At 37.0% G+C, this 27705-nt stretch overlaps 5 protein-coding genes across 5 annotated transcripts; 2 read left to right on the top strand and 3 right to left on the bottom strand.

Annotated features, from left to right (window-relative positions):
• The first annotated feature begins 2174 nt into the window (after positions 1 to 2174).
• LOC148853350 (FKBP-like peptidyl-prolyl cis-trans isomerase family protein) lies at positions 2175 to 6308 on the top strand. Its single transcript, XM_088983675.1, has 11 exons — positions 2175 to 2312; positions 2554 to 2632; positions 3279 to 3413; positions 4018 to 4103; positions 4203 to 4253; positions 4411 to 4491; positions 4639 to 4683; positions 5069 to 5124; positions 5537 to 5612; positions 5699 to 5844; positions 5969 to 6308. The coding sequence occupies exons 1-10, from the start codon at positions 2241 to 2243 to the stop codon at positions 5792 to 5794; spliced, it is 777 nt and encodes a 258-aa protein (XP_088839801.1). The 5' UTR covers positions 2175 to 2240; the 3' UTR covers positions 5795 to 5844; positions 5969 to 6308.
• A 164-nt stretch (positions 6309 to 6472) lies between these two features.
• On the bottom strand, positions 6473 to 8293 carry CCB1 (cofactor assembly of complex C). Its single transcript, XM_088983674.1, has 4 exons — positions 7802 to 8293; positions 7561 to 7685; positions 6999 to 7151; positions 6473 to 6907 (listed from the first exon to the last, which is right to left on the bottom strand). The coding sequence occupies exons 1-4, from the start codon at positions 8138 to 8140 to the stop codon at positions 6721 to 6723; spliced, it is 804 nt and encodes a 267-aa protein (XP_088839800.1). The 5' UTR covers positions 8141 to 8293; the 3' UTR covers positions 6473 to 6720.
• A 2042-nt stretch (positions 8294 to 10335) lies between these two features.
• On the top strand, positions 10336 to 11879 carry LOC148853348 (Rubredoxin-like superfamily protein). Its single transcript, XM_088983673.1, has 4 exons — positions 10336 to 10873; positions 11003 to 11061; positions 11402 to 11519; positions 11625 to 11879. Exons 1-4 carry the CDS (start codon positions 10629 to 10631, stop codon positions 11701 to 11703), a joined length of 501 nt encoding a protein of 166 aa, XP_088839799.1. The 5' UTR covers positions 10336 to 10628; the 3' UTR covers positions 11704 to 11879.
• A 418-nt stretch (positions 11880 to 12297) lies between these two features.
• LOC148853347 (chromophore lyase CRL, chloroplastic-like) lies at positions 12298 to 17892 on the bottom strand. The gene is made up of 9 exons (XM_088983671.1): positions 17116 to 17892; positions 16944 to 16993; positions 16354 to 16414; positions 16227 to 16262; positions 15354 to 15404; positions 14892 to 14984; positions 13061 to 13165; positions 12791 to 12883; positions 12298 to 12691 (listed from the first exon to the last, which is right to left on the bottom strand). The coding sequence occupies exons 1-9, from the start codon at positions 17281 to 17283 to the stop codon at positions 12551 to 12553; spliced, it is 798 nt and encodes a 265-aa protein (XP_088839797.1). The 5' UTR covers positions 17284 to 17892; the 3' UTR covers positions 12298 to 12550.
• Positions 17893 to 18445: 553 nt separating this feature from the next.
• LOC148853346 (sterol 14-demethylase-like) lies at positions 18446 to 21493 on the bottom strand. Its single transcript, XM_088983670.1, has 3 exons — positions 21114 to 21493; positions 20260 to 20741; positions 18446 to 19718 (listed from the first exon to the last, which is right to left on the bottom strand). The coding sequence occupies exons 2-3, from the start codon at positions 20731 to 20733 to the stop codon at positions 18720 to 18722; spliced, it is 1473 nt and encodes a 490-aa protein (XP_088839796.1). The 5' UTR covers positions 20734 to 20741; positions 21114 to 21493; the 3' UTR covers positions 18446 to 18719.
• Positions 21494 to 27705: the final 6212 nt, after the last annotated feature.

The raw sequence follows: 27705 nt of genomic DNA, 5'->3' as shown, positions 1-27705 counted from the left end.
TACTAAATGGAGGAAGGGTAAAAAATGTAATAAAGTGGGTCCTTCTCCCTCCCCCCAAACTTTTAGTTAAGAACATTATTTATATGGTTACTAAGTGGGGGGAAGGGTAAAAAATGTAATAAAGTGGGCCCTCCCCCCACCCCCCAACCCAGGCAGATTTGAGAATGAACATTATTAGTATTTGAGTCTGAAACAATGGATCTTAAGAGTAAGGCACAATGAGCTTCAATTGCAGCAAGAAGTTTGAATTGGATTAATAGTTTGTTGCTCAAAGATCATTTTGTTTCTTTGCTTCCAAATGAACCACATTACAATTACCCCCGAGCAAAAGTTGGAAGATGTGAGTGTTGATCCCTTATTTTGTCAATATGTCTCCAATGTTGTAACCAATAATGTAAAGTAATGTTTCTGAACATTCTCTATTCGGATACCCAAAGAGGCAAACTATATAGGCTGAATATTTGGACAGTGAAATAAGGGATGATGCAGAATCTCATCTGATTCCCTAATAGTTGGCAAGCAGCTTCAATATTAGTTGATAGTTTTTTAGTTTTGAATTTTTCTGAAAGAACTCTCTTACAACATCTCCATAAAAGCATCTTGACACATGGAATTAAAGTTTTCATTTTCCATAGTTCTTTCTAGCTAAGGTCGCACAAACATAGGAAGTCTAAGAAGATTTTGAAATATCTTGACACAACAATTTATAGCCAGAGTTGCAGGAGTACCATCCATGGGGAGTAAGAGACCGGATCAGCTTGCCTTTAGTTAAAGGATCAACCTGAGGGATAACTATCTTTGTAATTTGTTGAATAATTTCATTCTCAGAAAAAAATTTTAAGAGTTGAATGTTCCATGTAGAGTGTTTCTCACTCGGCATTAGGCATTGTTATTAGAGACCACAATGGTACTTTCATTCTGGAAAGACCTGCTCCCCTCTATTGTTTGTCCCCTATAGAAGCTAAAGCTTTGGCGATTTTGGAGGGTCTGAGATGTGCCATTGGGATGGCTATAGATTCTCTCATCATTGAAAGTGATGCAAAAAATATTATAGACATTCTCTCTTCAGGTGCAGACCCTCCTTGGAGATTACATTCTACCATTTTTGAGTGCAAACATCTTGCTTCATGCTTTCCTTCAACCATCTTTACTCATACATCTCGCTCTTGTAATCACTAGTCCATGAGGTAGTTAGTCATGCTTTTAGACACAAATGTGCTATGACCTCCAGATTTCGTCAGGTTTATTGCTTTGGGTGAGATGTAACCTTTTTTGAGATTAATTTAGTTGCCTTTGGCTTAAAAAAAATGGAAAAAGAATAAAAAATGTAATAAAGTGGGTCCTTGATCCCCCTAAACTTTTAGTTAAAACCATTATTTATATGATTACTAAGTGGGTCCTTGCCCCCAACCTTGAACTAAAATGTAAAATATCACTCTTTAACACTCCTACAACTCCTAAAATTAAAAAAAAAAGTTTGTTTTTTTCTTTAATAAAATTGTTGTAGATCCAAACCTGTTCAGGAAAATTTCTCCAAACCCTACCTCTTCTACTTCCATCTAATTTTTTTTTAAATTTAGCCTCCACCAGAAAAAAAAAAAAAAAACTCACTCAGCCACTGATTACAATTTCTATAGGTGAATTGAAAAAGGGATGGCTGAAAAATGAAAGATTAACCTCTTGAAGTTGTTTTTATGATTTGGATTTGTCAAAGTTTGGCACCAACAGGTAGTTAACAAATCAAACAGTCTAGTAGTTCAATCACTCGATGAGCAATTCATCATGTCATTGACTGAGTCAATTACTTGTTGATTCAAAACCCGTCCGAGTGACATGTTAATTGGTATGATTAGCCAGTTCATCTGTGGTATGTTGGTAATTGGTCTCTATTCTTTTGAAAAATGTCATTGACCTTCCTTCATACATGGAGAATGTAAAATATTAAAAGTGCTCTCTCCCTTGTCCCTAGTGTTAGGGAATTAGGGATAACTCGTAAGTCGTAACCATGGCAGTTTCCTTTGGCTGTCACCATTCAGTTCCTTGCTTGCCGCTTTGAAGGTGAGGGTAAAATAGTCATTCAAAATGTTAACAAACACGTTGCCTCCGTAACATCCGTTTGTTTTGTTGGGCAAGAGATTGAGGGTATAATAGTCATTCAACTACACCTCAAAGATGAGGCCGTTATCTTCCCGCGAAACAGTGGAAACCCATCTCTCTCTCTCTCTCTCTCTCGACCATAGATGGCATCAGTTGCAGCTATTGGGTCTCTTCCGAATTCATCGATTTTCTGTATTGGAAAATCGTCGCCGAAGGTACGCCTTAGTGCTCTTCGTTTGGCATTCTGAGATAATTATTTTAGGGTATATGTTCTCCAATTCAGCTCACTATTCTATCTGATTACCTTTCCTCCCAAATCATCGAATGTTCGCCCTTTGATTGGATAAAACGTGCACAGCAATAAAAAATTTGATTTCGTTGTTTCTCTATTGATGAATGATCTCACATATTTCTTTCGCTGATGGGGTTCAATTTATTTTAAATTTGATATCTCAGAAATGGAGAAGATGGATAATGCGCGAGTCTTCTTGGGAACCAGAGAGAAATTGCACTTTAACTATTTTGAGCGTAAATAGTGAGTAGAAGATCTTATTTTTCTCACTAATTTACTGTTCAAACTTCACTATTACTTGGAAAAAATAAGAGAAAGAGAAGACACATGCGTTTTGATCTGGCCTTGCTCGAGTTTTTAGGACAACACTCTTCAAACGATCAATTCAAAGTTTGAATTATTTTCAAACTCAGATAGTCCTTCAGACCACGTTGATGATTCATCATTGAAAAAACGGAGCTTGGAGACTGTACCGCAGCGCATGTTCAAAACCAAGTCTAATCCACTTCATTTGTTTTCAAATTCAGATAGTCCTTTAAACCACATTGATTCACCAACGTATGTTAGAAACCAAGTTTATCCACTTCACTTTTTTTTTTTTTTTTTTTTGACTTTGTTAGTTTGCTTTTCTTTTTTTTTTCTTTTTGTGCAAAAAGAGTTTCTTTTATAGAAATTTATCGAGCTTGGATATTTCAAGACCATGTCTTTATTTCTTGTCGAGAAAATAAAAAATCCGAGTCTTTAATCCTTACTCTTTTTTTTTTAATTTATTTAATCCTTACCAAGGATGAGATGCTTAACATGTATTAATGTGCACTTATGGGTATCCACAAAGATGAACTACTGCACAAGATTTATTTTTCTGCTCGACCTTGTGCTGTTTTTGTAGATGAAACTGGGTCCATGGGCGCTACGGAGACTTTTGATCGTAGGGAAATGCTTCTCTCAGCTATTGGACTTATAGCAGGCATCAACTCGCAGAGTACAAATAATGGTTTAGCCGTAGCATCTGAATTTGCTGACAGTAAGTTGCAGTATCCTTTGGTTGTATGGTGAAAGTTTTCTCCTTCAAGATCATTGAAATTCATATTTTCTCCTGCATCCCATCCGCATTTATGTTTTTGAAATGTTTAAGCTCTAATAATTGGAGAAATGAGGTTGTATTTTATAAATATATCCCTGTTAATATGCAATGCAAGCTCTGCTCATTCAATCTAGAACATTCAGTTGATGGGGGTGCCTTTTGAATTAAACATGTCTAACTCCATTGAGATATACCATCTGTTTGGCCAATCAGTTAATTTTCTAAAATCAAATTGATGGCCTCCACTCAAAGAACTGATTGGCTGAATATTGGTCTTCTTCAAATGGCAAAGTTGGCAATTGGTTGGATCTCTGGACTGGACTGGTGAACATGTATGTCAAATCACAATATAAGGTGGGAGTCTGAGTGTATTGTAAGAGTTCTAGGATTATTACCTTACCCTTCATGATTTGTACCCATATCCTTACCCATGAACACTTGAACAGTCCAACATACATGGTTCCTTGTTTCCAGACAATTGTCAGCATTGCAATGTTATAGGTTTAGTAAGGACTTACCATTGGCACTACATTTGGATGCACAGTGCCAGCACTTCGAGGGAAGGATTATGGGAAGACAAAAATGAGGTATCCAGACTATACAGAAACAGAGTCAGGTCTTCAGTACAAGGTAATATACTAGAAAGCACAAGAAAAGGTCCATATATTTGCATTTAGAAAAGAATACATTCTAGAGAATGGAATTTGATTCAGAACCTGAAGGATATAGGACTTGCGAGTAGGAAGTGGCTCCACACCAAAGATGGGGGAAACAGTTGTGGTAATTCAACAATTCTTTGATGTCACTGTATCTTTAATTTTTTTTTTCTGTTCTCTCTCTCTCTCTCTCTCTCTCTCTCTCTCTCTCTCTCCTTTGGTGATCTACAAACAAGTTGGAAAAATTCTAAACTTCGTTCTGAATTGTAAATGCTTCTAAGGTTGATTGGGATGGATATACCATAGGGTACTATGGCCGCATCTTTGAAGCTCGCAACAAAACAAAGGGTGGTTCCTTTGAGGTAGTTGCTTGTGTCCTTCTATTAGGTCCTTATATGTTTTACTTCATTAAAGTTTCAATAGATGAGATGCACAAACCTTGGTGTGTATCCTATGCTTAAATCTTATAATTTTGAACAAGATATGTAACGTTGCCTCTTACTATGTAGGGTGATGACAAGGACTTCTTCAAATTTAAACTTGGAACCCAACAGGTGAGAAATTTGTTTTTTACTTTCAACTGTTTACCATATGCAGTTGCTGCAGTCTAATGAACAGAAAAAGAGCTTTGTCTCTTCAGGTTTCCATTTTTTGAGTTCTTTAAATTTCTTTTCATCCAATTCTTCATTGATCACCTAATGATTGGAAATATCTCTATATCATTTATTCTGAAAGTTCATATTTTTGCATGTTTTTACTATTATTAAGCCCTGAAACTAGTTGTGCATGCATGCACATCAATAGTGCATCCATGTATATTAATCTTAATTTACTTTGCCATATTTGTTATGGCTTATGAATGATGCTCAATACTTTCCTTCACATTTGATTGGATGATAGCACTTAGACCCTAATGGTTCCATCTGATTGACTGTTCAGGTAATACCAGCTTTTGAGGAAGCTGTTTCAGGCATGGCTCTTGGTGGCATTAGAAGGTGATCGATCCTGCATTTTCAAATAATTAGCTTATTTTGAGAATTACAACTTCAGATAATCAAGGAGCTTCATCTGATCTATGATACGAACATGGCATGACGTTAATGTGGATTAATATAAACAAAACAACATGACAAAGTAGAGAACTCATTCTTAATTGAATTGATTTGAATCGTAATGAATTGCAGGAATCATATAACTTGTAAGATTTATGAATCAAATTGTAGGATTTAAGATTTTTGTAGAAAAGGATTCAAACACAAGATTCAAATTGAAACCCTTGGGATTCATGATTCAAATCATAAATTGTATCATAAATCGTAAGATTTTAACAACATTGCCTATAATGTCCATCAGGACTTGGATGTCCATGACTATGTGCATTTCACATTTTATTTGACAGTGATGCAGGATAATAGTGCCCCCAGAACTGGGATATCCAGAGAATGACTTCAACAAAAGGGGCCCAAGACCAACGACATTTTCGGTACCAGTTACTTTTATCATTTTAGTGATATTTATATTTCTGTTATACCTGAAAACAACTGTCCCCACCACAATGTGTTTTACCAGGGTCAAAGAGCTTTAGATTTTGTGCTTAAGAATCAAGGACTTATAGACAAGACTCTGTTGTTCGACATTGAACTCCTTAAAATCATACCAAATTGATGACTGCCAAGTCATCTTGCACTCGTGTAGATTGTTGTGTAAACATTGAGGTTGGTTCGTTTCCTGTGACATATATATATTCTTTTGAAATTGATTCCTTTCATTGCTTGGTTGTCCAACTTGTCATTTGTCAACATAGTCTTGAAACCTAATAAATACTGTCATTCTATGCAGAGATATTGCATCATGAGCTGCCTAGAGAACGTAGTGGGTTCCATGTAATCTAAGAAGGTGCATCCACGGCTATTTTCACCAGTGTTTAATTCAAGTATGTAGGAGAGTGATCTTCTTACAAGACCATAGTTCTGTAAGCTCCAGTTTCCTGGCAACCAACACATTGGGCAGATAGTCAATGCCCCTTGGCCTTTTTGTATATTTTTATTCCTCATTTTGGCTTCAAACCTGTTTGCGAAGAAATCTGTATAAGAACTTCCATATGCACTGGAAATGGATTATTTTTGAGGATAAACTTATGGATTAATGGAATACAAGCAACCAAAAAACAATTCACGGAGATTGATTAGTTACAGAGTTCCTTCTGTATTGCACCTACAAGTTCACTTAAACCCCTTGAATTGCAAACAGGTTTTTGAAAATTGAAATCAAGTGGTTCTCCTCTTAATTCACTTTTGGATGTGAAGAGGGAACCCTTGGAGTCAAGGCAACTGCAAATGCTGATAAATGTTAAAAAGTTATATACTTTTTGATATAAGTCCAAGTTAAGAGCACATGTATGTAATAAGCCGTAACAACATATCTCAAAATTTGCCAAGGCATTTCTGGATGAAAGAGAAAACAGATACTGAACAAATAGAATAACAGGGTTTTCCTTCCATTTTCTTTCTTCTTTCGGCAGCTGACGAGTCAAGTGCATGATGGGAGAGTCCAACCAAGATTAATTGAACTTCTATAATCTTTCTTTATCATTATCTTTCGAAAATGCCTTTCACATATACCATGCCTTTCTCGTTCAGTTGAAGCTCCTTCCTCATTTGTTCTATTTGTTGATCATCTCCTTGGACGATGATTTCTGAGAGTGTCCCATCATCTGCTACTATCATCTTAACCTTTATCTGCTCCTTTCTTGATGCACGCGTCCAGTAGTAGACCCCTCTGCATCGTATAACAGATGTAAAGATCTCTTCATCAAACATGCAGCAATAATTTTCACTTCTCAGGGTATCATAGTTGTTGTTTCACTTACGCTAATGGGCTTAAGATGGTGAGCCAATACCAGTTATCCCCTACATCGGGAACTGTTATAGTAAGAACGAGGGCGACGCTTGCCAAGCTGATACAAGTGCAGAAAGTCAGCAATGCCGCTTGTCCTCTGCTTGGAACCATCATGCCTTCAAACCTTAATTAAGACAAACACCCCGATCAAATATTAACAAGTTTGTGATTACAATTGATGAAATTCGATTCAATGAAAGAAATTGAAGTTGTGCGCAGTGATGATCTCTTAATGGCAGAGACCGATTACGATACAAGTCTACTCTTAGACTAATAGACAGCTGGCCACTACTCAAAGCTAGAAGAATTTGTTAGAATCTTGGCAAGTTGTTTGAACCACTTCATAGTTGTAACTATTAGTCTAAGATATACTCTAACGTGTATTGCCATTGAGTAACCACCAAAATTTTAATTATAATTACACCTAAAAATCAAAATGGATGAGGATTAGAATCCTATTAACTGCTTGCAGTACTAAAGAAAAGAGAGTAAGAGATAAACAAAAGATGGTGACTGTTGGATTTCGTGTTTACGTTATGGTTTCTCCTCTACTGAAGACGGTGAAATTGTTGCGGGTGAAGAAAGATAGAATTTCTCCTGCAACTTGATTTGGTACTTTCTTTGCTTCTCCTTCGCCTACAAATGCCTTCTGCACAACCTGAATTACTCGCACAAAGGAAAAAAAAAAAAAAGATAATAAGAATGAGAAGGCATTCAGAATTCTAATTTGGAAAATCACTTCATCTGCCGAAATCAGAAAAAATAAATAAATACCTTGGATTTTACAGAGCGTTTGATGAGAGACCATAAGCCTGGAACAGAAATGACGAAGAGACCCAAGGAAGTGTAATAGCTAGCCAAGGAATAGCCCACGCTCTCTGCTAGCGAGAAGAGAGAGAGGTTGTGGACATGATGATGGAACAGGGCAGCAGAAGAGGAGGTGAGACCGAGAAGATCGTGGAGGGAGGCAGAGGAGACGAGCCTCTTGGCTCTGGGGGCTGGTGGAGCCCGTCCGAGTGATGGCTGGTTGTGAGATAACTTTCTGGTATAGAATTTGCAAGGCAGAAAAGGAGAAGAGAGATGATGAGATGAGAGGAGCTTATTTGCTGCCATCAGTTACCGTTCAGTGGGCGAGCAACGAAAGGGAGGGAGATTACAGATTTGTCACTCAGACAATTTATCGAGTCTCTCTCTCTCTCTCTCTCTCTCTCTCTCTCTCTCGCTCGCTCGCTCTCTCTTTATATTGTTCTTCACTTTATCCATCTCATTATTTCTGGCCTTTGATTTACAATTTATTACGAAATCTTGTCCATTTGTTTTTATCGACAAGATAATTCCACGTCGGCGTCTTGCTCAGGAGTTAGAACTTGAAACACACTGTTCCTGGACCTCTGAGTATATAGTTGACCCATCTCCGTCGTTCAGCCATTTGAGCCAGCAACAGTAAATTCGGAAACTCAGGCAGGGAGGCAGCGGCGGATTAATCGACATAGATGCGCATTTCTGTACTGCTTCGGATCGAGATGGACTGCTGCATGCATGCGTGTGATTGGAAGCTTTTCATCTGGGCTCTCAACTTTCGCCAATTCAAAGATGGCCTTAATTTAATAACTGAGACCTTTAATTCAATGTTTCCGTCTACTCTCAAAAGCTGCGGGCCTGCGGCAGGGACGTTTGGCTAAATGAAGGGATATTATCAAAAGAGAAATTCTCCATTAGTACGCTGTACGGGCATAGTGTTATTTTAGATTGTGTTTGAAGTTTGGGTGTTTTTTCTACCGATTAAAAAAATGCTTATATTTGCTAAATCCATTTTTCACAAATAAACATTTTCATATGTTTGGTAGTGTTTCTGGCACGTAGGTATTAAGCAATATTAATGCTGTTTGGTAATGTGATTTACATCATTCTTTTTCTTGTATGTGCACACTTACACCATTTTTTCATTGGCTATTAGAATACACGTAAGCGCCACATCATATAACAATTGGGGGCAACGGTTTGCTGATGCATGCAACAGGATGGATGCAATTTATGATGCATGCCTGTTTTTCATCATTTTTTTTTTTAAAAATTGCCTGAACCAAACAATCATGTAGGCAGTGAAGATTGGAATCGCCTACATGGATCTGATGTGGCACCATTTTTCAGAAAAGCATCCACGATACCAAACATCCTCTTAGTTTTTCAATTTTAAAATGCAATAATTTAGTACCCATACTTTTAAAACTTTCCAATCCATTAATTGCCATTAACCAGCTTGTTAACCAACCGTTAATTGGTATTTGAAAGTATATAAATGCCCTCTAAGTTTCATTTAATTTTCTTTATCAATCGTCCAAATATTGACAAAAAATGAACAATTCCAAATCTTTGTCTCTTCTATTCAAGAAAGTTGGGTCACTGTCTTAATGGACATTCTGGTGACCCCAACTTTTTTGAATAGAGAAGGTAAGAATTTGGGATTGTTCATTTTTTGTCAACGTTTGGATGATTGGCAAAGAAAATTAGATGACACTTGAAGGGCATTTTTATCTTTTCAAATATCAGTTAATGGTTGATTAACGGGTTGGTTAATTGTAGGTAATGGGTTGACACTTTTTTTTTTTGAAATTTTGGGTATTGAATTGTCGTGTTTTAAGGTTTGGGACTAAAGTGGCAATAAGCCTAAAGTATAACTTGATCAAGAATTTTCTCTTATCAAAAACTCACCATCACTTTTTTGCATTTTTCTTACACTCAGCATAACTTTTCAAAACCTCTAGAGAACTCTCTATCAATGAGTTCATTGTTTAAAATTACTCTTACACCACTAAATTACTTATATATATGGTTGTATTAAGCGTAGATAAGGTTTGAAGTATTAGGCCTAGGTAGGGGTGAGCATTCGTTTTATTTGATTAAAAACCAAACCAAATAAATCAAAATTTAAAAAATCAAACTAAAAAAAATAAAAATTGAACCGAGACTGAATTATAGAAAAACCAAAATTTTTGATTAAAACCAAATTTTAATAATATATACTCTAGTTTATATATATATATATATATATTATAACATATAATGTATATTATATATTATGAAATCAAATTTTATTTTATTATATATATATTATATTATATCTTACATATAATAATAAAAAAGTTTGATTAATTCAATTAACCGAATTTTTAATTCTAAAAATCAAAACGAAAAACTGAATTAATTGAACCAATTTAATAAAAAACAAAAAAAATTAAATAAAAAATTTTGATTCAGTTTTTCGGTTTTAACCGAATAGTGGTATAGGCCCGACTCTAAAATTTTCAGGGCCTGAAATTTTGAAAAGGTAACACTTTTTTAAAATCAGAATTGGGTTCAGGCCCCAAATTACCCCAGCCCACCCTTGCCCACTGCCAGATTGTCTACAAGATAAGAAAGCATAGAAAAAGAGAAAAAAAGGGCAGGGGTTGGGGAAGTGGCTTGTGTGGGGAGTAGGAAAGCCACGCTTTCCTTCCTACACAATCTTATTTTGCTCCTCTCCTCATCTCTAATTCTCTCTCCTCGTTTTCGGCTGGTCGTAGCAACTAGCAAGTAGATAGCGTGAGGAACAACGAGAGAAATGGCCCTTCAAGCATCTGCAAGACTTAAGACCGTCGCAGCCTCACCTTCATCTTCTCCCTTATCACCTTCTGCCCATGTCGGCTTACGACGACCATCCCATCGCTTTGCCCTCAAATCATCATTCTTCTCTCCCTCCCTTCACCTCTTGTTTTCTCCTCCTCAACAACCTCTCTCCTCTGCTGCTGCCCCAAGATTCTCTATGCGTGTTGCTTCAAAGCAAGCCTACATTTGTCGCGACTGCGGGTTCGGTCTCCTCTTCCTTTTCTGCATTTGCTCGTCTTCTTCCTTGCTTTTTTTTTTTTTTCTGTAAATGGTTTGATTTGATGAATTTTTCATTTGTCTTCGCTTCGCCTTGGGGTTGCGCTTGCGCAGGTATATCTACAACGATAGAACACCTTTTGAGAAGCTACCCGATAAGTATTTCTGCCCTGGTAAGTTTCAATTCTTCTTTTTCTGCTTTTATGTTTATGTCTGCATCTTCTCAAAATGCTGCTGATTTTTCTTTTCTCTTGAATTTCATCATATTGCCTACTTCTGCCACTCTCCCTGTAGCCTATAGATCGAAGCAATTCTTCTCTCTTCTCTTCAATTTCTGTTGATGCACTTCCTTAGCTTTTCTCCCCCGAAAAAACTTGTTCAAACTAAATTTGCGGATTTGTTTAAATGTTTATGGATCCTCGATTTCCATGAAGTTAAAAATAAATTCTAGGAGCAGGGATTACAACAGTATTGAAGCCTCAGTTTGACAATTACTCTAAATTGTTATTGCAGTTTGCGGTGCTCCAAAGCGAAGATTCAGGACTTACGAGCCTGCGGTAACCAAGAATGCTAACGACACAGATGTCCGCAAGGCCCGGAAAGCACAGATCCAGAGTGACGAAGCAATTGGGTTAGTGTGGTTTCTCTACTTGTCTCTCTCTCTCTCTCTGCAGTTGATAGTAATCATATACATATACATATTCTGCTTCTTACTTGATCGTTCCTCACTGTGCAGACGAGCTTTGCCTATTGCAATTGTGGTTGGGATTGCAGCTTTGGCTGGTTTATATTTTTACCTCAACAATGCCTTCTAGGTGCAACTCCAGCAGCATACCACAAAGAAAAGATGCATTCTTAAACTGGACTTCACTTCCACCCCTCTGTCACTGTCATCTCCCCTTCCCTCTTATGTGATTAGTGCTTTGTTTGTTATCGTCTTCCATGTAGAATATCTATTGGAATATCAAAATGTGCTGTTAATTTATCTCAATTTAATTTTGCGCAATGTGATGACGAGTGAACCATCAACTGTAGAAGAAATTGAAGATTCCATTTCATACCATACCACTGTAGTCATGTACTCATGTAGAGTGAATGAAACACATCATAGACAAGTATGACTCTAAATGCCTAAATCGTTGACAAGCAACCAATTGAAGGAAGATTTGCAGTCTATTAGCTTTCCACGCGTGTCTCCTTAACATGAGATGCAGGAGCATGGTTCAAAAGATCGATAATTGTAAGTTTTTAGAGGGCATCTCTCTCTCTCTGTTCGGTCAGTATTTCATTGAACTTTGTGAGGGTGCAATTTAATTAAATCCATCATTCAACCAGGACTAGGAGGAACTCGAACCAGTTCAAGTGAAAATAAACCAGTCAACAAAATTGCTGAAAATAACGCAGAGAACTACCACCAGCAACAAAGCTTTCTCATCTGAATGGAAATGAAATCTAGGCTACCAACCCACAAAATGCTATCAAAATGGGATTTACAAGTGGCCATGCAACCCTCAACTTATGCTGAGGTTGCCCTTTGCAATATTACATCTTCGGATATGGAATGCTATCACATAGAAAGATGTGGGTAACTTACAAACATAATTGGAAAATTTAATAACAGGAGCTGAAATTTACATTGTGCATATATTTTTCTGTACGTAATCAATCCTGTAGGACAAATGAACCATCTATCCTTTTCTCTGTAGATAATGGCGGAGGGAAATTTAGAGGAGAAAACATTTCATTGAAACATGAGCTAGGTGCAGGTTTGAACTCATATGGACCTTCCTTTACTCCCCAAACCTGTTTAACAGTAACGAGGGGAAAAGCAATTAAACAAAACTATTGCCATTAATTATTCTACGAGAGACTTTTAAAAAGTATAATGCAGCTAAATCTTACTTGATTTCCGTCATCGTCATAACCTCTGTCCCAAGTGTGTACTTCGTTGTTCTTTAGGACTGCAAGTTCAGAAGTACAGTTCGTTGCACCATTCTGGAAAACAAAAATATCATTAGGCAAAGATGGATGAGATTATCAGAATCTCAGTTTCAAACTTTTTAGTTCTATTTCCAACTCCAATTTTATATTAGCTTTTGGTAGCAGACATGGACTTTCTCAAAAAACTGGGGGAGGGGGTATAAGAAACAAAGACAGGGAAATAGCAAAGACCCATGAATTTGGGAAGCCGCCTGGTGGGGTTGTTCCTTCATATAAGCACCGCTTTCCACGTTCACAACGCTTGAGATAAATAGTTGTTAAATGTTCTCCAATGTCCTACAGAATGCACCAAATAAAACTCATACAGAACTCTATCTCAAGGTATTTTCTAAAGAATGAAATAAGAAGGGGTTAGAATATTGCATAAGCTAGGCCATAAATTCTGATTTGAATTCTCACTTGCAATGTTACACGAGTTATAACAAAGTAAACATCTGATATATGAATAAGGCCCTATGAGAACCAGAGTTCAATGCAAAAAAGCAGAGAATAACATTTAGGTGGGACACAAGCAGAACCTGGAGGAAGTACAAGACAAGTGCAATGATCACCACACTTAACACACAAATAAGCACTATCAACTAAGCTGAATAGTTTCTTGAATGTTGGGCTTAATCTTTCCTTTAAAAGTAAATGAATAAAAGACAAATTACATGAAAGTTATCTGGTTCATTGATTCATTGTCTTAACCTTTCCATCTGGTTAAAATTTAACTTTCTTTCCAGTGAAATAAGAGGATATCAACTTAAATTTCATGACTAGATAACCGCCTTGTTTATTTATAAGCATGAGCTAAACCTGCCAGTGGGTCTCTGTAGATGCATCATGTGAACAGGAAAATTGTAAACTGTGCAAATGTGTTAATGGATAACAATTAGATAAAGAGGAAAAGATACCCAAGTAAATACACCCCACCCCCCAAAAAAGAGAAACAAGAGGGAAAATATGCCTGAAAAATCTTACTTCCAGTCATACCAATGATGAAATAGAAATTTAAGAATGACCTAAGCAATAAGAATCTTAAAATAGGAATTCGAGGAGTTGTAGCCTAGGAAGGAATGTAAACTATAATAATAGGACAAAAAATCTTAACGTCTTTACTTTTCGGTACTAACATGTGGAAATCCTGAGTTCCTCACAATAAAAATTAAAAGAAAAAACTGCCAATGAAAATGAATGTCTGGTTGTTATATATGATCACACTGCTAAATAAAACAACAATACTAAAAGAAGACCCAAAGCATGGTGATATATTATTATATATATTAAATAACATCTACAAAATCAAAGACAGAAAAAAATATGCCTGACATGGCAAATCAAGGTGGTTACAGTGCAAGTTTGTCAACAAAAATTTAAAACATTTTGCTAACATATCAAGACTTAATTTCTGCAACTCTTGATTCTTGAAGCAATGCATCAAATTGCACGGACCCAGAGACTCATTGGGTTGGTACAGGAGACAAATAAGTAATTGAAGAAAACAGCAGGCCTCCTAATCTCCTTAAACCTTAAACCTCAATCAGGGTAACCTTAAACCAACTGTCATCTAAATCCTTCAAGTATTGTGTTTTTTTTTTTGATAAGCGTAGAAATAAATTTCATTAATGAAAAGAGAAAACCGCCCATCTTGAAAAAGCGGTTGGGCCAAGTACAACACATCCTCTACATCCCAAAAAATACAGCAGATATAACCAAAGAAAAAAGATAGGAGGAAAACTTATAAGTTACAACCTAGGACTGGGCAATCTCAGTCCAAACAATCCTTCAAGTATTGTTAGTAGCACAGCAATTCAAGTGTCTAAGTGGCATTGGTTGACCTTCTATATGACCATGATAAATTGTCATTCAAGCTTTACCAATTGGAATACAACAGTTTATTAAAATTTGTTCCCATGTTAAAAAGATGTTATAGTCAACTTCAATTCCTGAAAGGTATCCTTCACAAATACAAGACAACTAACTTATAGAAATCAAGGGTTGAAGGTGATCACAATCTTACCCCAATAACTTCTTCTGGAAGTGGGCGCTGGTCTTTTGGACGATCACAAAAGTTTTTGTACTCCTCTGCATCTCTAATGGCATATGAACTTAGCTGTCCATGTAAAATAGGTTGGAAAAACTTAATGCCACTTGACTTTGTGAACCAGCTAATGTAAACTAACTTGACAAGAAGATTAGGAGCACTCTCACCCTTCTTCCAATATTATTAGATCTCCAAACATGGAAATTCACAAAAATGTGTAACAATTGCAAAAAGAACAAAGTAGTCTATTGATGATGACACCTAAAATTGGATTCCAAATTTTGAGCTCAAACTGACAAGAGGCGCAATGGAGAGTGGGTAGGTGGTTCCCACCCAAAGGCAAGCTAGCTGGGAGGTTACAATAGAAGAAAAAGCAGTGCAACCCTATAGAACTGTATTTCTCTTGGAAGTAAACTATGAAACAGAATTGAATCCCACCTCTACATCACATTTCATCTCTTTTGGACAAGGTTTGACCATATAAAATCTCTGCAAGGTGTAACCAGGAAATTGTTAGAATTTTTCCTGTATAATGAAAGAGCAGAACTGGAAACAAAGAGTAGCATTCTGGTAACTACTGATCAAAAGCCAGTAATACCAGTAAAACTAAAGTGAGATAAGCATAAATCTTACTCTCCTACATTACAATTTATTTTTGTTTTTGAAGATAAAATAAAATTCATTAAAAAGAAAGAGGGCAGATTACATAAAAATTTATATACATTACAATTTATACTTAATGAGACATACAGAATGTATCTTTGGTTTCCCCTGCTGACAAAATTGCTATTAGAGAAAATAAAATAAATTTTTTTAAATGGATGCAATATGAACATGCATGGGCACCCAAAGCTTTGTGAACATGTACATGAACATACAAGTCAGGGGGATAGCTTAGATATAACTCAATTCAACTCTAAAACACCATATCCCAACTGTATGAGGTCAGCAACATACATCCTACTTTGTTGTTCTACTCCATCTGGGTCCTTATCCATGGTTGAATTTCGAGTCCTCAAATCATTTTCACTGCCTTAATTCTTATTAAGACCCTTCAATTTGCATCATATTACTTCTTAGCAGTGCTATGGTTAGTCTTAAGTCCACATGGCCAAACCATATTAATCTACTTTCCCTCATTTTATCACCTAGCAGGGATACAACACTTATTTCTAATCATAGACCTTCTAGTTTTGTTACTCGTCTATCTTATTAGCTCGGAGGAGATAACACATGCACATATAATGTCCTATAGAATGAAAGAATGAAAGGATACAAAACATGTTTCATAAAATATGAGAATTTGTTTACCTGTCGGAAGGGCTTCTGAGGAGTTCTCCAAAATGCCTGCCATCAGAAGGAGATACCTCAAAATGTTATTCTTTCTAAAAGCATTGAAGTTATAAGTGGCAATGGATGGATAACAATTTATACTAACTTGTTCAAAATATAGGACCCTTGAACCATCCACTATCTCTGCTGCTGGGCATGTAAGCATTCTGCAGGGTAAAACTTAGGGTTATAAAAGATGGACCAATTCGGCTAAACGGGCAGAAATTTACTGTAGGAGATTCACCCCCAGAAACAACTGCTGGAGCTTCTTCAATCCCAAGATGTGTAATATCCAAATATGAAAACTATGTATTGATCTTCATCCTTTTAGTGTTGAATGCAATCAAGATTAGGTCACCATTAGCGGTACTATAACTAATAATTAAGCAATCTTGATTAAAAAAAACCAGCTGGCAGGTGGTCAAACCCACTGGCGTTGGTTTTCGTAAGTAGGGGGCTAGGAGCAGAGTTCACAAATAAAACTCTAATTTCAATAGCAGCAGCCCACCAGTTCTCATTCCAACAGAAAACTCAGACATGCCATTTTGCAAAGCAAAAATGAATCCAGAAGCAACAATCCAATAAAAACGAATAACACTAGTAATTCGGTTGAAGTTTCTAATAATTAATTCAGAAACTAAATGAAACGCCAAATCTATAATCCAATTAAGAGATATAAAATGGAACCGACGGTACCTCAAATTGAAGTAATTATCCGGGTCTCTAGAAGCTTGCTCCCGCGAGAACTACAAGTAGAAACCCCGGATAAGAAGTATAAGAATGAAGAAAAAAATAAAATTGCTGAAAAGTGAAAACAAACAAAAAAAGATAAAATAAGATGAAGCAAAATCTAGGTAAGGAGAGTTACCTTCTCACCGCTGAGGGATTCGGCAACAATTCGAGCATGATCCCATCTGGTGGTGGACTTGGTGAGTCTCTTAAGCAGAAACGCCCCTCCAATCAAAACCAGCGTTTTAATTACCAGACCCCGGGCTCGGCTCCAGCCGTTCGAATCGGAGTCCGTGCCCATGGTCATCGAAACCCACTAACAATACAAAATAGTACAACACCAGCAAGACTGAGAGCAACTCGAAACGATCTTCATTCGAACATAATATAATCCTCTTTAATTTTCGCTTTCTCACTTGAGTAATGAAAGTGAGGGAGATAACCAAAAACTTGCGAGAATTCTAACAGAACGTTTGGAGTCGGTATATTAGAAGAGGGGAAAAAGAAAAAGAAGAGAGGGTTTTCTATTTTTATTGAGAGGTTTTGGTCAACAGAAAGGGGAGGGGGGAGAAAAAGATATTTGGAAGAAAACTATGGTTGGTTGAGGTCCAACTCCATCTCCATTCGAGGTTTCTCCACCCTAATAGAGTGTCTTTCTTTCGATTTGGAACTTGGAAGACTTGTTGTCGTATCGCGTATGGCTTCTAACTTCTCTCCTAATCGGAGGCTGCTGCTTCCGAGTCCGAGTTCCGACTTCCGTTCATTAATTCATCTGGGTTTATTGCTGCAGCCTGCGGAGTTCGGATTAGCGTTATACGTGGCGTTTATCGGCAACATGCGCCGCGTAAGTCATATTGTTTTCCGCTTCTTCGTTCTCTCATAGTCTCATAATTTCTTTTTATTTTCCTCGTTAGCCAATTTTTTTTTTTTTTCTCGTTTGTTATCGTCTTTCGCTTTCAGCTTTAGAATTTTTGTGGTCGAGACGAAAAGTGCGATTTTTTAATAATATTATTATTATTTTCTTTATGAGCTTTCCCTCGAAAATTCCAAACGCATAGTTTAAGAAATTTGCCCTTTCCCAAACCCATAATCCCCACTGGCAGCGGCATTTGATCTCATGTCTCCGTTACAAACAGCTAAAACCCACACACATGAGATATGTTCACTTTGTTTCTTTCATTAAGGAGAGTGTAAATGGTCTACTCACTGAGCTGGTCATAAGAAATCTATCTTTCCACTTTTTGTTATACAATATTAATTAATTAGTTAAAGAGGCCATCTTTGATCTGAACCAACAAATTCAAGGAACTTGAAAATGGATTCAAAATACAGCCTACTCCTGCACTTTATTTATCAGATGCACCACCACCTTTCTTCTGCATAAATCAACATTATCAAATGAAATTCATTCCCAATGTTGCATAATGCTGATGTGGGAAGTCACCACAACCCATTGGCAAGCACCTACCTTTCTTTCCCAAACACCTCTCCACATTCTCCTTCAACTTTGAAAACACACACACACATACAGTCATACAGACGTCTCTCGTCTTCCTGATAACAAGATCAAAGCTCTTCTACATAAATACTACAGCCCATGGGAGTAAAGGGTTTTAAGATGGCAACATGAAATTAATCACCAGAAGCCAGTCGCCAGAGTAAAACACACCTTTGCAAACTAAGCAAATGAAAAAAAAAAAAACACAAACGTTGGCAAATCATCCTAATTCTGAACATCCAAAATTATTCAACAGAAGGCCGTCGTCGCTTGTATCGCACGATCACCTTCCCCTTCACACCCACCACCATGGCATTCCAATCAATCTCCGGAAAAGGTGACACCAAATCCAGCTCAAAATTCCTTAGCAAATGGCTCCAAATTGCCTTTATCTGCAGATACGCAAATGGCTCCCCAAGACAACCATGTCTACCACCACCAAACGAGATGTACGAGAATGCTCCAGCTACCTTGTCCTCTTCCCTCCCAGCTGCAAACCTGTCCGGGTCATACCTGTCTGGGTCCTTGTAGACGTGTGGCAGCCGGTTGGCAAAGGCTGGCGATGTAGCAACTATGTGACCTTTTGGGATGTCGTACTGTTTCCCTTCTCTGGTTGTCACGCTGAACTCAGAATGGGAGCTACGTAGCAGCATTATCAAAGGAGGATGGAGCCTCAGTGCTTCCTTGATGCACCGATAAAGCACGTCCATCTCAGACAGGATATCGTGATCAATGTTGTCACCGTGCTGTTTCATCAGGCTTTTTTGCTCATCCAACACGGCTGAGAGGTACTTTTGGTGAGTAAGCAGGTAGGCGCCAGTCCAGGTGGAAGTAATGGAGCTGGTGTGTTGTCCGGCGAATAGGGCAGCAATGAGCAGGCCAGTGATCTCTCCGTCGGTTGTTGGCCGGCCGTCTTTGTACTTTGAGTCGATGAAGCACTGCAGCATGTCATTCTCAGATTTGTCAGCACGTTTACGGGAAGCTATAATGTTGGCAAAGATATCCGCCAGCTTCTTGCGGGCTTGGTCACGGCGACGGTGAGCTGGGATGGGGAGGTATGGGAAGATGACACTGATAGGTTGCATTCCATTATCAAGATCGTGAAAGAGAGAAGACACATCTGCAAATAATTGATCACGAACTTCCCTACCCAAAAGGCACCTGCTTGCTGTCAAGATGATTAAATGCTCAAGTTGGTACTTTAGGTCAACTAGACCACTCTCACCCCACTTTGAGAAGAAGTCCTGTGAAATTCCAGATTAAAGACAGGATCAGAACCAGGCTAATCTGAATATCTGAGATAAATAGAAGATTTTGTAACGTAATTTGAACAGTACCCAGCAGAAAAAAAATGAGTGGAGGAAGTATTATTTTATACATACATCAAACATTTAAGAATCAAATGTTAATTGGAAGTCGGTATTGGTAATAAAGTTATTGAAGAATGAAGAGTAATGGCGCCGATTACTTATTACCAACAGAAGGAAGGAAACCAAAAAGAATGAAGAGTAAAGCTAACTCTCCTGCTTAAAGCCTTAAATATGTGGAACATAAATGCGTGATTGAGACTTGAGAGGGAGGGAGAAAACGAAGAAAAACGCTTGATGCTTAGTCAATATTCAAAAAGGATTCCCAAACCCCAATTAGCTCGAACATCCAGAGAGACGGAGAGAAACAGCAAAACCCATCCATCTGCTTTGAAGCTAGCTAATTGGTAAGCAGCCACTAGGTCTAAAAAGAAAACAGAAGAGAAAAAAAGGATGGAAATTGGAGAGTGTTAGTTACCTCAGCTTCCACAACCATCTGATCCACATAGCCCTTCAATTTATTCACCCTTAGAGCCTCAGTGAAGAAGCGGAACTGCTCCTGCCGCACAGAGTAGTCGACATCGAACACAACTCCGGGGCCAAAAGTTGGGACGTTAAACTGATAGACCTCTTGCTGGCTAAGATCAGATTCGGAGGCCTTGAAGAAATGGGCAGACACCTCAGGTCCAACGAAGAAAGTTATCTTCTTGTTCAATATATTGAGGGTGAATACACTACCGAGCTTGGGGTACTCTTCCCTAAGCATGACAACAGGGCCTTTGAGGAAGCGAATCAAGCCACCGAGCACCGGCCATGTTTTTATGGTAGGGGGGAGACGTTTTCTGGATTTAGGCATCAGAAACGCAGAGAGGAATTTCGCAACAACCATGGTTGCGACAATGAGGAGGCCGACACTCAGGAACTTGTTTTCCTTCAAATCCATCGCTGACATTTTGAAACCTGGAATACAAATTAAGGCATTTAGATATAAACAAGAAACAAAATTACTAATAATTCACATTCACACGATCGATCTAGAAATGGAAGCGATTGGAACTTTTTTCCTTTTGTTTTTTTGAAGAAAAGAAAGAAATAAAGGAGGATGGCTTTATTCAACTCCAAACCCTAGCACAGTTGTATAGGTAGAGGAGCGGCTCAGATCTAAAAGGCTTGTAGTTGCGAAAGCAGTAAAAGGAAGAAAAAGAAAAGCATAAGACGAGATTCTTCTCGGGAAAAAGAGAGTCTTAATGCAATATAGCTATCGCACATAAGAAGATAGAAATTCTTTGGAGCCCTACAAAAGATCAGTGAGGAGTAAATTGAAACCTGTACCTGTATCGCTAGTTAAAACCCTCCGAACAGGCAACAGCGATTGGGAATCGGGATCTCCAAATGGTCTCCCCTCTGCAAGAGACTGAGGGAGAGAGAGAGAACAGATATAGAGTGAACAACTGAACACTACTCCTAAAAGTACTACTGGTCTACTACTACAACTTTTGCTTTGGAGAATGCACAAGATGTTTATCTATTTGTTAATGGGTGGGAAGGCGCTTTGTGTGATTGCGGGTGTTACTGTTGGATTTATTTAATATAATATAATATAATCAAGCGAAATGATTTTATACTGATAACTTATACAGTTATACCTTGGTTATAGTTATACAGTAATACACAATTTGGAATTGGGAGGGAGTAAGCGATACAAGGGATGTGGCCAAAACAGGAAATTCAATTGGGAATATAGTGTGTGGGGGATATTGTACAAATGAGATAATAATAGTCGGTGGAAATTAAATGGTACTTAATTTCTTATATGGGTTATATTGTTTAAAACTCATCTTAACTTTTTAGCAATTTTTTTTTAATTCTCTATAACTTTTTAAAAATATTCATGAAATTCATGTCCATAGATTAAGGACCTGTTCCTTTGCTATGAAGTCTAGAATTTGAAAGTGCAATAATTATATTAAGAGGTATATTAGTATTGGTTAATTTTTCTTTCCTCTGAATTTTGAATGCAGAGAACGTTGTTTTGAACTCTGAACTTTGAATTCTAAAAATTATCAAATATCTATTTTGACCCCATATATTAGAGTTTTTGTTTGCTTTTTAGGGGGGTATCATTAGAAAACAAAAAGTTGTATGATTGTACTTTAAGAGATAGAGGAAATGAACAATAATTTTTCTCTTAAAGTTCAAAGATTCCTCTTAGGAGATAAGAGTTAAGGGGAAACAAACAAGCCCTAAATGTGTTTGGTTTGGTTTGCTTTTTTTTTTTTCATTTAACATTTGTACTTTATTTGTTTGCTAAATCGAGAAAGGTAATAATTGAAACCATTTATGACAACTAAACACCACTAGACACCACATCAACATAACAATGAAAAAACACCTAACTGTTTGAGGAAGCTTTAAAAATAATTTCCCTAAACAGTAGGCATATACAAACCAAAGTCACTTTTTGCTATTCTTGACGCATAATGAAGAGCATGAGAGGGGAACTATTGAAGTGGCAAATATGTGACAATGTTTATTGAATAAACACCCATGGTTCCAAACACCCTCTAAATTAAACAGACTAACAAGTGTTAGTAGATTACCTGGTTGCCAGCCTTTGTGACAGAGGGCTCCAAGTAGCAATTAGCCAGAGAAGCCATCTTCATAGGATTAGATCTACACATCAACAACAAAGCATTTTTGGGTGGAATGCAAATGCTCACTCTCCCCTCTTCTTCCTCGCTAGCTACCTCCCTCGCTTCTCCTTTTCTCTTCAATGTTGATCACATGGACCATCTTTACATTCTTTCTTTTCTCTTCTCTTCCTCACCCTCCTATAAGGCTAGCAACCATTGTGCAAAAATGGTCCCACAAGAACTTGTAAGCTGGGGAAGTCCTTGCCTTTTCCCTATTGTCAATCGATGTACACGAGGATCAACAAGGAAGGAAACAGTTGAACTTGGCCTTGAAAGCTCTTATAGCCTCGCAATTGACAAAGGGATATGAACCAATCTCTAATTTTTGTGCAGTAAGCACTCCTTTCTCTAGTGTTGTTTGGTTACATTGCCACTCCACCTCAGATATTGGCTGCTTCATGGGCCTCTGCCAATGTGTGATACTAGCCATGCGCTAAAACAACTAAGGTGGTGTTTAGGATGGATGCCACTTCATAGGAGGCGTTTTCTCAAAAATCATTGTTGCATAAACATGTTGTTTTCTTAGAAATTGTTTTATCAGGTTTTCTATTTAGTACCATTATTGTTGCTGCCACATTGGCATTTTTCAATGCTACATCAACCCACCACTGCTAGCAATAGTAGAAAAATAGAAAAACACCAAAAATGGTATTTTTTCAAACTACACCTTTCCCGGTTTCCAAGGCATGGTCTACGAAAATGTCTTTTCAAAAAAACAACCAACCAAATAGCAAGCATTTTCTTAGAAAACGGATTTATGATGTAATGTTGATGTGGTACTGTTTTTTTGAAGAAATGACATCAATCCCAAACACCTACTAAATTAAACCCCTTGATTTATTATCATGGCCACACCTTGAATTAGATGTAGTGATTTCTTGGTGGGGGCACTACATTATGATTTTCTGCTTTAACCTTGCCTACGACAATATCGTAGCAAAAGTAAACTTCATACAACAAAGGGTTAAGGGAATGGGGAAAGGGTAATTTCATCAACTTTTATTGCCACCCCCTCCTTTTATATATATATATATATATATATATATATATAGAGAGAGAGAGAGAGAGAGAGAGAGAGAGAGAGAGAGAGAGAGAGAGAGAGAGAGAGAGAGGCTGTCCATGCCACATTCATATAATTGTGGTCACGTGATCCATTTAGGTCCACAAATCTCCATAAGATCTCATAAAAAGGATACCTGGAGCTATACGTATCTGCTACCCACAAATTGTTTCCACCTCCCTACTCACAGACCAACCAACGCTATTGTGTATTTTTTATTTCCATATAAATGACAAGAGATATTCTCGATGTATAGATATAATGCTTTATTGATAGGGTACTAGGGATGTGGGAATAGCTTGTGGGTAGCAGATCCAACCCCACACCAAGTCCAGATCTTTTGCCCATAAGAACTCTACCCACGTCTATCCACACAACATCACAGCCACACATGGGGAACATCTTGTTAGGCAGTTTTGTATGCCCTTAGGTTCAATCAAGATGATGTACTTTTTGAGTTTATTGTAAATGAATAAAAGTGCATATTTGATTCATGTTCCCTTGGTATGTTTCTGTGTAATACCCTTAAACTGGACACTTAATGAAACTCGTGTTAGTTTAGAATGTTCACAGCCAGTAGATCGGTCTGGGGAGACCTATCCTGACAAGGCTGACACTGTGGTGCCACCAAGTCGGTTGGGGTGGCTTGTCTCAACTGTCAGGGTGAGACCCTAGGCACATACAGTGTAGGATTAATTGAATCTATGAACTGGACCAGATTTCCAGTATTGCACTGGACCTTGGAGATTGATGGGCAAAACTGAAAAGTTACACCCAACCCCTAGACTCGATTATGATACTACACTAGGTGTTGGATTGTGTTGTCTTTGATATACCAATTAATGAGATCCTTAGTAGGGGTCAAAACCTAGGTATGTTAGGACAGTCTGAGAATTCATCTGAGTTGGTGATCATAATGACAGGATTAACCCATTTGTCGGACAAAGGTAATGATCGGGGATGCACTCTCTCTGATGAAAACCAAGACTACCGGCAGCCGGTTTCAAACGTTGAGATTTGTTTTGCAAAATATATTTTATATGAGATATAAAAATATATATATTATGGTTTCGAAATGATTTGCAAAAGGTTTTAATTCCCAAGATCCATATAAGCAGAGAGTGCAACACTGTTCCTTGCAGTCGAGGGAGATGTCCTCTCTTGTCGGGCAGTGTGTGGTCATTATGGGCCGAGAGGTTAAGTGTAAGACCATTGAGGATAATACCTGATGGGCTAATCTTGCATCTGCCCACAGTCCCTAGGTGTTACAAGGTGGCTTGGCCCAGGAACCACTTAGATCTGGTTTGGTTAATGGTTCAAGATTGATTATTGAAAAATATGTTTTTCTAAAATAGGAAATTCGATTCCCTACAAAGATGAGAGAAATTTTTTGAAATTCACCCAGTCCATTCCGCAAGATTTGGGCGTCCATGTGATGGATATCCTATCCCTTCACATATCATCTTCCCACATAGTATTATGCATGGGAAGTAGTTTCCAATGCACAGAGGTAGTGTGTTGTGGGTAGACGTGGGTATATTTCACCTCAAATTATTTTTTAATAAAATCATTAATTTGGTCAAGAATTAGATGACCTTATTTATTGAATCATTAACTTATTTTACCAGATCAACAAGCCATGGATGAAACATTTCCATGATTAATAACAATAATTTTCATTTGTTAAGATATATTTTTTTTAAACACTTGATTTTTAACAACATTTTTTTTATCCTATAGTTGAATAAACAGATTGACCCATCACCTAATTAGGATTTTTGGTCCATTTACCATTAAATTGCTTGCATGTAGAAAACCATTATCGTGGAGATAATTGGACCATAGATCAATTCAATCCAATTAGTAGGGTCGTAAGATTATTTTTTTCCTTAATTTTTGTATTCCATCTCTTCACTAAAATATAATTTTGCTTATCATTTTTTAATAAAATGAATTTATAGTTTTAGAAATGCTCCCATATTTTTCTACAAAATTTCTATGCTTCTTTTTGCAACTTATTGTATTGCTATCTATTTTTTTTTAATTTTTATTATTTAGTTATGACATCATGAGTTCTCCCATTTGACCTATCGAACAATTGACCCACCACTTGGGATAGAAAAAACCATATTGACTTAGGATCAACTTTAGATTTTGTATTCTATTTCCATTATTAGTATAACCATATCTTATTTTTTACACTTATTTTTTGTTTAATATGATTAATATATAATATTAGAAAAGTGTTCAAACATTTTCTACAAAATTTATTTACTTTTTTTTTTGTATTTTTTGTTCTATTTTTCAAAATGTCTATTATTTAATTATGACAATATAGATTTACCCATTTAACCTGAATAGTTAAACTATTGACACACTACTAAGATAAGAAAATTGTTTATTTTTTGGGTTGGTTTTAATTTTTGTGTTTCATTTCCTTTATTAATAAAAATACTTAATTATCATACTTATTTTTATTTAGTATGATAAATATATAATGTTAAAAGTGTAACAAAGTTTTCATCTTAAAATTTTTAGTATTTAAATATAACTTCATGGATTGGCCTATTTTGACTCAAACGGTAGAACTTAAATATGAAATACCTTAAAAATAGGATTTAATGAGAAAAAATAGAATGAACTTAATAGTAGTATTCAAATCACAATTTTCATCCTCACAATAGAGAGAGACCAAATTCAAAGAGGGGTATTATTCATAATAAAGTCCAAAAGCCTCGAGGAGCTAATCACACTTCCATATTAGTACAAATATAAATGAAGGATATTAACGATCTCATATAGAAGGGATAAAGCTATAAATAAATTATATATACTCAAATTAACTGGATGCGATAGCTGCAGACTGTGGAATCAATGATAAGGACATAAGATTCCTTGTTAGTAGTAAATTCATGGCTCCAATATGAAAGGTACGAATCCTATGTATTTTATTACTGGCATGGAGACATTATTATTGGTTACACATCCAGCTGAACAGTCATTGCGTTTAACTATAATCCTTGCTCCAAATAATAAAAGCAATTTCTACTGTGCTAGAAAGTTATGTACCTGAAAACCTTTAGTCAATCAGAAAACCCACGTGAATTTATATATAATCGAATACCAGTTAAATGATTAGCACTGATCAATTAATTGGTTATCGATCTTTTTACGTAACCATACCTTTTCGGTACCATCTGAATGATTGGTTAAAATAATTATGATACGGTCACGCGTTTTTTAAACCGTTGTTGACTCAGATGGTTGGACCGTTCTACCTAGAAATCATCCAAACAATCAGTTTTGTTTCACCCCTAATCCATTCATGGGTAAAAAACCGTTGACTTGGTCAGAAAACCGCTGACCTGGATAGTCAAACCGTCGACTCATTTGACCCAAACAACGGTTTTGAACCAAGAATTCTCTTCATCAGAAAACATACGAACTCAGATTTGAGTTCGTGTCTCGGATTTGAGGAAGAAGAAGAGAGAGAGAAGAAGAAGATCTGAGAATTCAGATCTCAGATATGAGAACTTAGATATGTGTATGTTGCCGTCGCCGTCGCTATTATCGTCGCCGGTGAGCGTTGAACCACCCTCCTCTTCCTTCTTCTTCCCTCCTTACTTTTTTTTTTCTCTTCTTTTCTTTTTTCCTTTCTCCTTTCTTTGTTTCTTTTCTTTCTTTTTTTCATTCTCAGCCGATAGCATCTCCTCTCCTTTCTCAAATCTCATAACTCATAAAATCAAGGTTTTAAAAACTGACATGAAAACGGAACTATTCTAGCTACTGGTTTCCGAGTCAACAGTTCGATTGTCCGAGTCGAACGGTTCAGACGGTTTGCATATTAGGGCTGTCAGAGTCAGATCGAAAAATTGAGAAAGAAAAAGAGAGAGAGACAACACAGCTGAATGGTGGGTGTGACACCTTGTATCAGTCGACACCCTAAAAGAAATATTTATATGAAGTTGTAAAAGAACATATCTACCCTTAATAATATAGAGAGATATATATAGAAAATAAAAGTACAAAAATAGCCATACGACTAGATTTCACTATCTCTACACCCCCTCAAACTGATGCCTAGGAATAAGCATTAATTTGTCCATGAGAAATTGATGCTGAGCCCATGTCATTGCTTTAGTTAACAAGTCTGTCAGTCGGAGCCCAGAAG

The sequence above is a fragment of the Nelumbo lutea genome, chromosome 4 (genome assembly GCF_056320005.1).
Source record: "Nelumbo lutea isolate HS-2025 chromosome 4, American lotus-T2T, whole genome shotgun sequence".
In the NCBI taxonomy this organism is placed as follows: Eukaryota; Viridiplantae; Streptophyta; class Magnoliopsida; order Proteales; family Nelumbonaceae; genus Nelumbo; species Nelumbo lutea.
This window is presented reverse-complemented; position numbering and strand designations above follow the sequence as displayed.

What these genes read in the sequence shown, in the direction of transcription:
- LOC148853350 (XM_088983675.1), top strand. Translation starts at nt 2,241, where the DNA reads ATGGCATCAGTTGCAGCTATTGGGTCTCTTCCGAATTCATCGATTTTC. An exon ending in AACTATTTTGAGCGTAAATA is followed by an intron (nt 2,633 to 3,278) that starts GTGAGTAGAAGA and finishes CTGTTTTTGTAG; the next exon opens with ATGAAACTGGGTCCATGGGC. An exon ending in AGCATCTGAATTTGCTGACA is followed by an intron (nt 3,414 to 4,017) that starts GTAAGTTGCAGT and finishes TTGGATGCACAG; the next exon opens with TGCCAGCACTTCGAGGGAAG.
- CCB1 (XM_088983674.1), bottom strand. Translation starts at nt 8,140, where the DNA reads ATGGCAGCAAATAAGCTCCTCTCATCTCATCATCTCTCTTCTCCTTTT. An exon ending in AACGCTCTGTAAAATCCAAG is followed by an intron (nt 7,686 to 7,801) that starts GTATTTATTTAT and finishes CGAGTAATTCAG; the next exon opens with GTTGTGCAGAAGGCATTTGT. An exon ending in AGTAGAGGAGAAACCATAAC is followed by an intron (nt 7,152 to 7,560) that starts GTAAACACGAAA and finishes GTCTTAATTAAG; the next exon opens with GTTTGAAGGCATGATGGTTC.
- LOC148853348 (XM_088983673.1), top strand. Translation starts at nt 10,629, where the DNA reads ATGGCCCTTCAAGCATCTGCAAGACTTAAGACCGTCGCAGCCTCACCT. An exon ending in CGATAAGTATTTCTGCCCTG is followed by an intron (nt 11,062 to 11,401) that starts GTAAGTTTCAAT and finishes TTGTTATTGCAG; the next exon opens with TTTGCGGTGCTCCAAAGCGA. An exon ending in CAGAGTGACGAAGCAATTGG is followed by an intron (nt 11,520 to 11,624) that starts GTTAGTGTGGTT and finishes CTCACTGTGCAG; the next exon opens with ACGAGCTTTGCCTATTGCAA.
- LOC148853347 (XM_088983671.1), bottom strand. Translation starts at nt 17,283, where the DNA reads ATGACCATGGGCACGGACTCCGATTCGAACGGCTGGAGCCGAGCCCGG. An exon ending in GATAATTACTTCAATTTGAG is followed by an intron (nt 16,415 to 16,943) that starts GTACCGTCGGTT and finishes TTTACCCTGCAG; the next exon opens with AATGCTTACATGCCCAGCAG. An exon ending in TTCCAGAAGAAGTTATTGGG is followed by an intron (nt 13,166 to 14,891) that starts GTAAGATTGTGA and finishes TGCATTCTGTAG; the next exon opens with GACATTGGAGAACATTTAAC.
- LOC148853346 (XM_088983670.1), bottom strand. Translation starts at nt 20,733, where the DNA reads ATGTCAGCGATGGATTTGAAGGAAAACAAGTTCCTGAGTGTCGGCCTC. An exon ending in AGATGGTTGTGGAAGCTGAG is followed by an intron (nt 19,719 to 20,259) that starts GTAACTAACACT and finishes GGAATTTCACAG; the next exon opens with GACTTCTTCTCAAAGTGGGG.